Source organism: Astyanax mexicanus, chromosome 4, assembly GCF_023375975.1.
Source record: "Astyanax mexicanus isolate ESR-SI-001 chromosome 4, AstMex3_surface, whole genome shotgun sequence".
Classification (NCBI taxonomy): domain Eukaryota; kingdom Metazoa; phylum Chordata; class Actinopteri; order Characiformes; family Acestrorhamphidae; genus Astyanax; species Astyanax mexicanus.
In genome coordinates this window covers 18,138,116-18,152,307 of record NC_064411.1, presented here as the reverse complement: position 1 = coordinate 18,152,307, position 14,192 = coordinate 18,138,116, and the positions used below count along the sequence as shown (strand labels likewise).

At 37.8% G+C, this 14,192-nt stretch overlaps 2 protein-coding genes across 6 annotated transcripts in view; one reads left to right on the top strand and one right to left on the bottom strand.

Annotated features, from left to right (window-relative positions):
* The window catches only part of LOC125801268 (zinc finger protein 239-like), a 305,512-nt gene that overhangs the window by 170,489 nt on the left and 120,831 nt on the right, over positions 1-14,192 (top strand). The window lies entirely within an intron of this gene.
* LOC125801385 (zinc finger protein 239-like) overlaps positions 9,113-14,192 on the bottom strand; it is a 187,417-nt gene continuing 182,337 nt past the window's right edge. For 4 of the 5 annotated variants that reach the window (XM_049478019.1, XM_049478018.1, XM_049478020.1 and 1 more), the window contains exon 3: positions 11,932-13,565. In XM_049478019.1, the coding sequence (XP_049333976.1) occupies positions 12,508-13,446 (939 nt within the window). In that variant the 5' untranslated portion in view covers positions 13,447-13,565 and the 3' untranslated portion in view covers positions 11,932-12,507. Of the gene's footprint in view, positions 13,566-14,192 lie in introns of all 5 variants that reach the window. The other variant, XM_049478016.1, reaches the window with a different exon arrangement.

Here is a 14,192-nt window from a genome sequence, read left to right as displayed (position 1 = left end):
ATCTGTGAGAATAGAGTATTTGAAATAAAAAAATAATCTATACGTGAATATGAATTGGTTGATGAGGAAAAACATGAAAATTCTGTTTTATTTGGGTATTTTCTCCGCCATGGATCACACAAATCTAGATCTCGTATAAAATTGTGCAATATTTTCCTACTTTGTGCGTGAGTATTATCTATGCCCTTTAGTCTGTCAAGATTTGTCGCAAGGGTCGTGTTAAAGTCCCCCCCAATCAGGAAATGGCCGGACATTTGGGATAGAAGTAAAAATAGCTCCTCAAAAAATTTAGGATTATCAGAGTTTGGTCCATACAAATTTACAAGATTTATGGTTGCATCAAGAAGTTTGCCTTGAAGTATTAAATATCTGCCTGCCCTATCAGGTGTAACCTTTAATACTTTAAATGGGACAGATTTGTGAATTAATATCAACACCCCTCTTGCATTAGAAGCAAATGATGCAGCATAAACCTGACCTGGCCATCTTCTTCGTATTTTCATTAGGTCATTGTTCAGTAGATGGGTTTCTTGAAGAAACACAATAGATGATTTAAGTTGCTTAATTCTATGCATGACCTGTTTTAGTTTAGAAATTTTGCCTAACCCCCTTACATTCCATGAAATTAATATTATCTGTGAATCATTCATGTGCTACCGTCAAACATAAGATAATTCCAAACATGCCTTAACAAAAATATATTTTCAAACTGAGACTCCTGGACGCCGTTACCCCGAACTACACGGCGTACACCCCCCCTACCCCCTAACGTAAAGATCCCAACCATGAGCGCGACTGATCCTACCACTAGGAGCATGTCCTTGCGAGCCTTTCTAACCTAACACCTAACACCGCTCTCCTCATTGCAAAGCCCTTTAGAATAATATTGGAACTAATTTCCTCAATAATCCTTTTCCCATATCACTGCAAAGTATTTAGACCCAAACCTGAACGTATCTGTGAGAACATAAAATAAAATAAAAAATAATAAAATAGCAACAAGTAAAGATTATGTCAGTGCTATATTAAGATTTTAACCTTTACGGCTAACTCTTAATATTATTACGCTCCATCAACTTTCCCGTTAATAAACAGGGACTTACTCAGGACACCTTCAGTTAAATCCTGCTGTATAATGTCACAATCCTAACCATTTGATTCGATGGAAGATAGCATTTTCTCCACGTCTTTTGGAGAGTCACAGGTTCTCGTCTGACCTTCGAATATGACAGTCAGTTTAGCTGGGTACCTGAGTCTGTATTCAATATTCAGCGCTTGTAGACGTTTCTTTACTCAATTGCCTCCGCAATTTGCGCACCTCCATGGAGAAGTCTGGAAAGAACATCACTTTATGCTGTAGGTAAGACACTGTCTTCGTCTTTCTGGCAGCCTCCAATACTCTTTGCCGATCACGAAAGTTCAGAAACTTCATGATCAGCACGCGGGGGTATCTCTGCTCCACCGCCGGTCTGCCTATTCGGTGCGCACGTTCAATTATCACTGGATTTGGCAGCGCTGTTCCAAATACTTCACGTAGCCACTCTTCCAAAAATGTCACGGCATCTGTCCCTTCTGCTTTTTCAGGGAGGTTGACCAGTCGTAAGTTGTTTCTCCTATGGCGGTTTTCGAGGTCTTCTAGTCTGGCACTGAGCTGTTCTATCTGGCCCTTTTGCATTTGCACTGTTTTCTGCATTGTATCCACGTTGTCTTCTGCTGTGCTTATGCGTTGTTCAGCTTCCGATAGTCTTCCTCCAAAGTCGTGAATATCTTTCTTGATGTCTTGGATAGCAGACAAAACTCCGTCGAATTTAGACGAGAAGACATTTTTCATGTCTGAAATCGCCTTCATCACCTCGTCTCCTCCGCCATTAGCACAAGTATCCGCCGTGTCTACTAGCTGTAGCATGCTAGTTTCTCCAAACTTCTCTCCCCGTCCATCTGGCAATTTTTTCGTCGTCGTCTTTCGGCTAGCCATTTCTTGTTTACTTGTTTGTGCCCTTCGCACTGTCGCTTGGTTTCTGTATATTTTTTGATAAGTTTTGTGTGAAAGTATGAGTAGTAAATAACAGGATCTTGGCTATTGCTGAGAGAGCTCCCTCTAACACGTCCTATCTGCTCGCCGCCATGTTGGATCCCCTTATTTTGTTATTTTAATAAATAATTCTCTCAGTTTTAATAAATTATTCTGTTTAATAAATAACTTCCTTGTTTTAATAAATCGTTCTTATTTATTTAATAAATAATTCCAATAAATTATTCTGTTATTTTAATAAATGTTTCCCTCATTTTAAATAAATTATTCTGTTATTTTAATAAATAATTCTCTCAGTTTTAATAAATTATTCTGTTTAATAAATAACTTCCTCGTTTTAATAAATCGTTCTTATTTATTTAATAAATAATTCCAATAAATTATTCTGTTATTTTAATAAATGTTTCCCTCATTTTAAATAAATTATTCTGTTACTTTAATAAATAATTCCCTTAGTTTTAATAAATCGTTCTCTTTATTTAATAAATAATTCCAATAAATTGTTCTGTTCTTTTAATAAATAATTCCCTCAGTTTTAATAAATTATTTTGTTGCTTTAATAAATAATTCCCTCAGTTTTAATAAATTTGTTACTTTAATAAATAATTCCAATAAATCATTCTGTTAATTTAATAAATAATTCCCTTCGTTTAATAAATTGTTCTGTTGATTTAATAAGTAACTCCCTCAGTTTTAATACATATATTTCTTTTAAATAAGGGAATGATTTGAATACAAATTAATAAACTTGTGCAATGTGTCTCATTTCTTTTATTGTTGAGATTGTGTAAATATGAATGAGAGTTTGTTTAAATGTTTTCTTCTTGTTGGTACTTCCATAGATGAAAATAGTAATCTACTAAAATAAATAGGAAAACATATTTAACTGGAACATACTTGGGTTGTGGGGGCTGCTGCTAAATGGTTGTTAGAATTGGGTTAACTGCACTTACATTAAACTCTAAAATTAAAGCAGCAATTGCTGTTCTGGACAGTATGCAGATCTCATTAGTTTTAATAATGAAAAGGTAGGACATTTTTCATGTTCTTTCTGTTTACAACTCACTCTGAGGAATTCGGAGCACTACAGAGCACTGACTGGTGTGTCACAGCAGGACCGCGTAGGGTACTACAATCAAAAGTGTTGCAGTACTGAATACTACATACTGGGCAGTGTGTAGTATGCAGTACATACTAGTGCAGTATGCAGTACGCAGTATAGTAGTATGCCATTACGAATACAGTCTATGGCTGTATTCGGAATGGCATACTACATACTACTCGGGTACTAAATCTGCCTAAAGCCAGTATGCAGTACACAGTATGTGACCAAACTGAGATTCTGTAGTGCACTACAGGTACCCGGATGGTGTACTACTCCGCTCCGATTCCGCAGTGTGCAATGGGAGCTATCTTCGTGGTGTACTGCATCCCAACATGCATTGCGACTGGCCTCTCCAGCTTGCTTCAGAAAAAAAACAAGATGGAGGCGAGTGCGAGAGATTTTTAAATTATGGAAATATATATATATTTAAATTAAGGGAATTTTGGAAAGTATTGGCTCACCGCTGTCGAGCCCCTCCGCTGCCGCGGCCGAGCGCTCTCCGCGGCCGGGACCCTCCGCTGTGTGCTGCCTTAATGTAGTAAATAATTCCCTCAGTTTTAATAAATTATTCTGTTATTTTAATAAATAATTCCCTCAGTTTTAATAAATTATTCTGTTATTTTAATAAATAATTCCCTCAGTTTTAATAAATTATTCTGTTATTTTAATAAATAATTCCCTCAGTTTTAATAAATTATTTTGTTATTTTAATAAATAATTCCCTCAGTTTTAATAAATTATTTTGTTATTTTAATAAATAATTCCCTCAGTTTTAATAAATTATTTTGTTATTTTAATAAATAATTCCCTCAGTTTTAATAAATTATTCTGTTATTTTAATACACTCTTAAAACGAATGTGTTGGAAATCAACACATCTTTGGTGCAAATGTAATTTCAACAAATGTTGTGTTACATTTCAGAAATGTTTAACACAAAAATTACACACATAACCAACACAAATATGTGTACCTGCGGTTGGCCAATCAAATCATCACTGTCAGCGCGAGCACGTTTTAAAATACTTGGCTCCGCCCGTATTAAAACTGAACATTCTAGAAGTTCTGTTACTGTCTGGATGAACGTTGAAGTCCAGCGGTGCGTGCGCGGGTTTGTCACTCGACCTGGACCAAAGGACTGAGCAGAGAGAATCATTGCCTGAGGAACGAGTCGACGAGAGAGAGCTTGGAAATTCGTCACTTTAAGTCAAGGTACGTGTGATTGAGTGGAGGTGACATTGCTCATAAAGACAGTAATATGAATGCGTTTGTTTCGCAGTGTTAACGTGACAGATATAGTTTGGTGAAAACATTGTGTTGAAAAACTTCCAGTTTGGCTAGCTAGCTATCTAGTATGACGAAGGAACATTAGCTTGGCAGCAGTGACCAAGGGAAAATAACCTCCGTTAGAGGATGAAGATGTCAGGGTTTAGTAGTTTAACAATAGTTAGTGAAACTTAAGGTAGAAGGTTGTCATTGACCTCAGAAGACAACAAATGCTTTTGACGGTAACACTGAGAGTTCACTCAGTAGGCTAGTAGATTCTAAGCTAAGCATGCTAGTTTGTTGAAGACGACCTTATGCTAACTTTAATATGCAGTTGAGGCGCTGGGGTGCCGCTGTCCTTGAGGTAAATTAATAAAATTTCTTGCGATTGTCTTAGGTAGAAATGCATGAAGTGGTGTTTAATATGCACGAGGTACAGCTCAGGAAATTTTGTTTCCTTGGAATGTAGATTTGTAAGGCAGTTCTGGTTTAACTTTTTTCTTTCCCGCTCATTTATAGATTTACATGTTTCACATGCGGATGGAGCCATTTTGAGATCCACGATCCCAACCAAGGTAAGGCTTATCTGTATGGCAATGGAAAGTCTTCATCTTAAACAAACAGGTGTATTGCATTAAATCCCGATGTTAAAGGGACATAGGTAGGTAGGTAATTAACTAGGTAGTTTACTTGTGAATCACTAAAGCTGAACTGGGGGTATTTCATGAACATGGTTAAGTGACAATCCTGGCTTGGTTGACCTACAGGAATGGATAAACCTGCTAAAAGATAGCCCACAGATGTGATTTAGTTAAGAAAATAAGGCATCCAGGCTATTCTATTAGATGATTTACCACTACCTCAAGGTTAAGTTAACATGGTTTACTAGTGACTGTCTTTGGATTAAAAAATGCCTATGTGTTTGGGATTTTCTTTTCTTATTTTCTTTCTTTTGTGCAGAATCAAAATGCTTCAGAGCCCTCAAATGCTGATCCATTGTCTACCTCCCACTGCATCAGGAAGGAGCAAAGGATGGAGTAAATGCAGCGTCAAGTCAGCGATATCCTACATGTTGGAGATAAAGCCGGTAAGATGGGCCTGAATTAGTTATAATGAACCTGGCACTAATGGCAAGCATCCTCTAGTACAGCAAGATAAAAGCCTGTACTTATGCAAGCCGCCTTTTAAAAAAAATATTAGTAGCCTTTTGTAGCCTATTCTACCTATAAACTATCATAGCTTTTATTCAAGATTTTATTTCAAAATGTTGGCAAATGTGAAAAAAGCAAATTAATTAATTTAAAAAGATTTATTTAAAAAATCGTGCGGTGACACGAACCGATTCATAAGTTGAATGTATCGTTACAGTCCTAATAACTGCATCACTAACTTTTATTTTGCCTGCACTGTTAATTTTTCAGATGGGAACCAGCATCACTACTCTTCTGCAACCCCCTCGCACTGCCGATGATTCGTCAACTCAAATGAAGCAACCACGCTTGGTGAGCCTTGGAAACCCCAACGCAGGAGTCCAGTACATCATTGTGGCGACAAACGATCATGTTGCAATTCCCCTCCAAGACGAAAGCCTTGCATGCTTCACAAATAACTGTGTGATTCATGTGATTCACAAACAACTGGTGTGAATGGTATACATTTTGGAGAAGACAGGAATATGAAAATGTTCATCTTAAAAACTTTGTAAATGTTTTACTTCTCAGTATGTACACTTGCTGTGATTCTGAAAAGCACTTAATATGATACAAATGTGCAAATTTCAATCTAACTGTAAACTTGGTATTATTTGTACTTTTATTAATTTTTCTACATGGTGACATTTTATGTATTGGCAACTGATGTATGTGTGTGTGATTGAAAAATAAAATTCATGTCGATATGTAATATTGTGTTTGTATATTTTTCTAATTGTAAGCTACAAGGAACAGTTACACAACACGTGTTGATTCACTGTGAAGTAACACAAAAACCTGTTGCAAACATTTACACAAAAGTTATGTTAAATACTGCAACACACAGAATGTGTTAATATTAACAAAAGTTCTGTTGTCCCATTCTGGACATAGAGATGTGTTAAAAAACAACACAAGTTGTGTGATTTTCAACACATGTGTTTTAAGAGTGTAACAACACGTCTCGCAATTGGCCCGCGGGCCGCGAGTGTGAGACCCAGGGGCGCAGATGGACATTTTGAACTGGGGGGGACCAAGCTGTAAAATTATATATATATATATATGCTGCAATAAACTTTAGAATAATCACTTTTCTGATCAACACTAGCCATACTGAAACTGTTATTGGTCTGGTATGTCAATATGTCCCCAGTGCCATCTGCGCGCATTCTTACACCATGATGCCAAATCACTGACATCCTACTATTCCATATCACATTGTTTGGTTTTTGAAAAAACGCTGTCATTGTTTTTTGTTTCTTCATTGCTACAGCCTAGGCAAGACCAGGAAGACAATGTTAACATTTTACATCTTATAATTTCAGTTAACAGCGACTGCTTACTAAAATAACATCATAATAACATCATACATAAAATCAATGGAGACAGCCGCTGCATGCCTCGGTGCATGCCGGGTTGCGTTGCGTTTAACGCAGCTCCGCCCTCCGGCTCAACTTTATTCAAATAAATCCGGCCACCGCACTGTGTCCAGTCCAGCAAATCAGGGAAAAGCAGGCTGCGTCCAGCCAATGAGGGAAGAGCAGGTTGCGTCTTCACACACACACACAAGCCTCTTACACACACACACACACAGAACAGGCGCCTTTCAACCACAGAAGAGAAGCTGAAAGCGGCAGAATATGGATTTATAGAGCTATAGGTTACAGTGAGGTTGGTAAAAAAATAAAAATATTAAACTTATGACTGTCTACTTCTGTTGCTTCATTTTAATTCAAAAACGAGCAAGGAGATCCAGCGTTGAAAAAAAGTGCCAGTGAACACGTACCGTAAGGAGCTGGTAACTGCCTGTGTCTGTAGTCTACAGGCGGTTACCAGCTCCTTAGAAGGCCGGACTTGAGAAGGTGCGTTAAATTTACATTGGAACTGGAACACGGAGCTCCGAACAATGTAACCTCTGAACTGAACGCTTCCTAGTTTAAAAACGAGGGCATTGTGGAACACAGAATTCCACAAACGTACAGTTAATTAAATTAAAACCCCAACGTTTATGCTTGTAGATGGTAGATTTCGGATGAGGTCACTATAATCATCTGCGCCCATGGTGAGACCCCTGCTCTGTAGTGTTTATGCGTCTCATTTTGACCCTGTGGCTATAAAGACTTCCTAAAATCAAACTTGGGTAAAGGGAGGAACTAGAAGAGTTTGTGATACAGAGAGGAAAAAGGAGGAAAAAAATTGGAGCAAGCCAGAGCTCAGGGTAAAAACTGGCATAAATTAATTTTTATGCAAACTAAAATCCAAAACTGAGTGACTGTAGACAGGTGTTTCAATTTCATTGTCCAACCCCGGTATGTCCCAAATGTGTCTATAAACTGGGTATAGGATATATATGATATCTCAATAAATTTTATAAAACATATTTTCTTTTTTTTTTGTTTTCAGCTCAGAAAGTCCTTTTGTAACGTTTGTAATAATACTTTTCATTAATTTAAGTAATGTCTTTTTTTCCACAGATCTTTCAGACACATCCCATGTAAAAATGTCCCCAGAACTCGTCAAGCTAGTCATACGGTTAGCTTATTAGAATAGGCAGCAGTGACTTCATTTAACTCACAATAGAAAAAAGGGCAATTCTGTTTATATTCTTTTTCCTAAAGTTCATATTAATACTTGTAAAGGGTTAAGCATTTAGTGGGTGTTAACATATGAACAGCTCAGGCATGAGGGATTGTGGTAGCTGCCTACCGTTTCATACACAGCCAGTCTATCTCTGCTCTCTCCTACTGGTATGCAGATTAGCTAAGTGTCAAACGGTCAGGTTGTTACCGTCATTTAATGGTCCATATTATGTCAATTTACATTTGAGATTTGTAGGTATAAACATACACATATTCACACACATATTTTTTCACAGTTTATTTTTTCACCTGCATATCCGATTAGCCTAAATTTTACCCTGTATATTTAATTCCCAGCGCCAGAGAGCTTTATTTTCGTGATAAATATTTCTTAAAACTGCATTGACACTAATGTGGTGACGTGTTTGTGTGTGTTGTGTTGGTACATGTAGATCAGGTGCAGCAGTGCTGCTGGGGTTTTTAAACACAGGGTTCAAACACCTTTTACAAGGTAAAATTCAAGCACTTTTCAAGCACTTTCAAGGCCCACTTTCAAGTTTTTTTCAGCATATTTCAGTAAAGTGGAAAATTAATGATAACGGTGATATCTCAAAACTGCGATTCAGCGATAATCAATATATTGCAAAACTATTCTCCACACTTCACAGCGACTGAGCTACTGAGAAAAACTACTTATAAGTAAGTAAATAGCAGGAGTTATGGATTGATTGGTGTCAGTTTCACACAGTTTAAATACCAATGTTCTCAACATATTGAGTATCTCCAAATGATGAGAGTATCTCAAAATAATGAGATAGTATCCAATAAATTTCGTTCCACTTCACGATTGTCTCCCACTTGAAAGATTATTGATCTACTGTTCGAATTATGATGTATCTGGCATGATACGTCATAAAGAAGAAAAGGAGATCCAGTCCAAAATTGTAGTTCCGTCAGATTTTATTCAAAGAATCTTCTGAGCAAAACAGTTTTTTTGGATACATCAAAAATTGAGTAAAAAGATTATTGAAAAATTGAATTGAAATAAAAAGGTGAAAATAAGAGGAAAACCCCAAAGGTGAGAAAAGTTGGGGTTTCCAGAGTTCTCGGCTGTGTGAACAGGACCTGTGGCTCTGTAGTCCCTCTCTGGAGAAGCTCTCCCGCCCAACTCTACTCTTCTTCCTAGACAGAGTCTAATAAATACAGGCATTCGCCTGGCCTCAGTCTAATAGTGTGTGAGGAGGCTCCTCACACCCCCCGGATCCTGATACTGATAAGCAGTTATTCATCCTATACGTCAGCCGAGAACTCTGTCACCCCAACCTTATCAGACTATAGATTACATGTACAGAAACTCATGGTTCCGCTGGAAAAAATCAATCATGCTAAGTTGCAAGAAAAACGGCCTTGCTTTGAGCACAAGGACACAATATACATACATTCTAAGTCACAATGTGAATCATCATGAATCGTGCTAAATGCTTGAATAACATACTGATTAAGTTAAATGCTGATTTAGTTACACACAGATTAACCCTTTAATCAATGAACAATGAACATAGTAAGGCAAAACTCCTCCGTATTCTTACACACTTGTTAATTCTTCACAAAAAACAAACAAAAAATCATATATTTATGTTTGAAGCCCAAAATGTGGCAAAAGTTTGAAAAGTTCAAGGGGGGGCCGAATACTTTTGCAAGGCACTGTATATAGTGGTTGCTTGAATGTATGTTTGGCTGTGTACAAAAGCTTTTGGCTAAATGCTTAAGTTGAAAGAATAGATAAGATTGCAGATCTTGCAATATAAAAGCCTTTTATTGAATCACATAGATATGAATATGAGTAAATACATAAGGTGATGTAAAACAACGATAATAGCTGGTACTGGATAAAACAATCAATAAAGTAAATAGATTAGATATTTTTAGTACCTTTAGAGATATAAAAAAACCCTTTAGCAAAACGATACCAAATAAGGAAAAGATAACAGAGTATATAACTTTAGCAACACAACACAACCAAATATCCCTGTAGATTAACTTGCAGATTTTTAATCAGACTGACTGAACCATAGACCAATGAGAAAACCAGTAGAGCAGGGGTGTCAAACTCATTTTAGCCGAGGGCCACATTGGCATATTGGCTGTCCTCTGAGGGCCAGATGTAACTTATAAATGTAGTAAAATGTAATAAAATGTAATATAAAATGAATGTAATTACTCCTTAATGTTAAATAACTCTCAATATACTATTTATTCAATCAAATATTACAGTTGCATGGAAAAAATGTTTGCTTGTTGCTCTATTAACATAAATCCTTTTAATTTGTCATGTTATGAAATCCAAAAACTCCATCAATCAAGAACCAAACTATTCAAGTGAATAGGAATGACATAAAATACAAGTTACATTAACTTTGATCAAAACGTTTGATACTGAAATAAGGCTTAATAAATATAAAATAAAAAAAATGTGAGCTGTTAAGAACATGTGATAGATTTAGCATTTCCTCAGATTTAGCAGTTCCTCATACAACCACTAGTCGGAGCTGCAGCAGCAGCAGCACAAGCCCGCAGTCTTTACTCAGTCAGAGCTACAGCCCAGCCACGGGCTACAGGGCTCAGCTGAGGCAGTCTGGAGCGTTTTTACAGTTTTTAAAATTCTTCTGTGTAGAAAATAAAGATTTTAACCCCACTAACCGAATAATACAGCTCTCTACAGTTCATCTTTCAGCCCAAGCAGCTAACAGCAGCAGTTTAGCGCAGCCGTCACGGAGTCACTGCTCGGATTACACTATAAACAGGTCAGTTAGCGCGCTGCTAACCTCAGGATGTTTATAACTACGGAGTTTAGAACACACCACGGCTGCAAGGTTAGACTGTTGAAGGCTACTGAAGACTAATTAAAGGCTATTGGAGGTTATTGAAAGGGTTATTGGGGGCAGAAATCAGTACAGGCTGGTTAGATAAGTGATTCACGTCCTCCTCCTTTGCTGCGGTGAAACTGCGACTAGCGCTGTCACAGTGATGTTTATTAACGTCATTAAAACAGATTTTGTCAGCTATTGTCGTATAAATATTTACACAGAACTTCTCTCCTAACAAGCGTTTATTTTGGTCAGTAACACTCTTCGTAACACAAAAGGCATACCGGTCTTTCGCCTTGAAGCACAGCCGTCCGTCTGCATCAGCTTCTCTTTTTCTGGACATTATGGGATAAACGTTTGTATGTCTCAATTCCACCCGCGAAGTTACGCCTTCCCTCCGGCAGGGTTTCCACATCAATGACTACACTGCCGTGTAGTGGCAGTAAGCCGTAACTTCGCGGGTAATACAATCGACAAGCATTGTGGGAAATGTAGTTTTTGGTCAAAGAACGCTTCTGACCTATTTATTATAGACACTAAGATCTTACAAGCTCTCGCTTGGATGTGGCCACATTTGGCCCGCGGGCCTTGTGTTTGACACATGTGCAGTAGAGGGAATCAAGGATCCTGCAGTCTTACTGCTGCATAGCCTGCTGAGTGTTGCTTTCAGTATGGAAACTACAGCTAGACCGTTTTTTTTTTTTTTTTAACTCTGAAAAGGATTTTGTTGGCCTTTTGTTGCAAGCTAAGAATATTCTCTACTCCTAAGAATACTCTACTCCTTTAAACTACGACATCTAAATTTTAAAAGACTAAGTAATGCTAATCTAACATCTGGAGCAAACACTGGAAGAGCCCTCGCTCCAACTACAAACGTGGAGTGGAGGAAAAAATAAAGAAAGTTTTTATATGTAAACAATTGAGAATGTGTTAAGGCTGTAAATGACATAAGTTGACCAAATGATCATTTCCTACTTATGGCAAAGCATATTCAATTTTTAAACCTAAAAATATCCCAGAATGATAAAATCCTGACTTTTGTTTATTATTAGTTCTAAAGCTAATGCTGAGATTTAATATACGATTTTACTCTGAGCTAGCATCATCGCTTTACTATTTATTCAGCATATCACTGAAGAAACTGTAAAAATGTATGTTCCTAGTTTATGCTGTTAGTGGTACCATTTATGATTCTGTGTGTAAAAACTTCTTAAAACACAACACTAAGTGTTGAAGAGCTCTGCAGGCATTAACTAATGTAGGTATACAAACATACATAAAAACACAGCATGAAATTCAGTAAACATCATCTCTGGATAAGATTCATTTTTCTGAACCTGTAAAAAGCCATTTTTAAATGAAGTTCTTGTAACAGAGTGAAGATTTTGTGCATGATGAGGTGTTTTTGGCTGTCTGAAAGATTTAAGGTTTGCATTTTTTATGGCAGAGGAACAGATTTGGGATACTTTTCTATCTTTTGTGAATGCACTGATGTAATATAAGTTCACTCTGTAAAGTAAAACTCTTCCCACAGTCTGAACAGTGATACGGTTTCTCTCCTGTGTGAATGCGCTGGTGTATTTTGAGATGACTCTGTTTAGTAAAACTCTTCCCACAGTCGAAACAGTAATACGGTTTCTCTCCTGTGTGAATGCGCTGGTGCAGTTTGAGATGACTCTGTGTAGTAAAATTCTTCCCACAATCGGAGCAGTGATACGGTTTCTCTCCTGTGTGAATGCGCTGGTGTATTTTGAGATGACTCTGTTTAGTAAAATTCTTCCCACAATCGGAGCAGTGATACGGTTTCTCTCCTGTGTGAATGCGCTGGTGCAGTTTGAGAGTACTCTGTTGAGTAAAACTCTTCCCACAGTCTGAGCAGTGATACGGTTTCTCTCCTGTGTGAATGCGCTGGTGCAGTTTGAGATGACTCTGTTGATTAAAACTCTTCCCACAGTCTGAGCAGTAATACGGTTTCTCTCCTGTGTGAATGCGCTGGTGATTTTTGAGATGACTCTGTTGATTAAAACTCTTCCCACAGTCTGAGCAGTAATACGGTTTCTCTCCTGTGTGAATGCGCTGGTGTTGTTTGAGATCACTCTGTGTAGTAAAACTCTTCCCACAGTCTGAGCAGTGATACGGTTTCTCTCCTGTGTGAATGCGCTGGTGTCTTTTGAGATGACTCTGTTCAGTAAAACTCTTTCCACAGTCTGAGCAGTGATACAGTTTCTCTCCTGTGTGAATGCGCTGGTGTTTTTTGAGAGTACTCTGTTGAGTAAAACTCTTCCCACAGTCTGAGCAGTGATACGGTCTCTCTCCTGTGTGAATGCGCTGGTGTTTTTTGAGATCACTCTGTTTAGTAAAACTCTTGACAGAGTGCTGATGTTTCTCCATGTCGGGACTTGGCTCCATCTGTCTGTGAAATGTAGCAAACAATTTCTGCGTTTTCAGGAGATTCTTCTGGATGGCTTGTGCTTCACCTCTTTCAGCAGTTTAACACTGTTCTTTATTAAATATCCTGGTTGTTTATTCTGGAAAAACAAAGGAAAAAAATTTGTGTATTAAAATAAAAGCAGGTCAATTAACCAAAAAGAATTACCTACATTAGTTACACTATATGGAGAAAACTACTGGGACACCTTCATACTACAATAAAGGCTTCAGTACTTTTATCCCATTATAAATTCACAGACATTTTAATATGTAGTTGTATCTTGACTGTCAGCAGGCTGCAGCTGCAAAATGTATGTAGCAGAAACACTGCTGCTGTCCTGAGCACTGAATACAGTGTTATACTACTACTTTAGTAGTATCACACTTTACACTATAATCCATACTACTAAAACTTGAAGCTCGGCTGCGCTCCGGTCCACACCTAGAACCTCCCGCTATGAAGCCGAGCGGAGCGCAGTGCGGCCGAACCGAGTTCCTCGATTAGGCTCGGCCCTGATGCAGAATTTTAGATTTTAGATGCAGAATGAGCACACCTGATGCTTCCACAAGTGATTAAACAGGAGAGATAGTTGAGGGAGGCAGGTCTAATTCAGTGGTTCGGCTTTCAAAGGTCTGATAAACTTCAGCTTGCTCCCAATTGTGCCGGAAAGTGGAGTTGACTAGCAACGGTAATGCATCTAATCTGTTCCACCACCTCAAGCAGT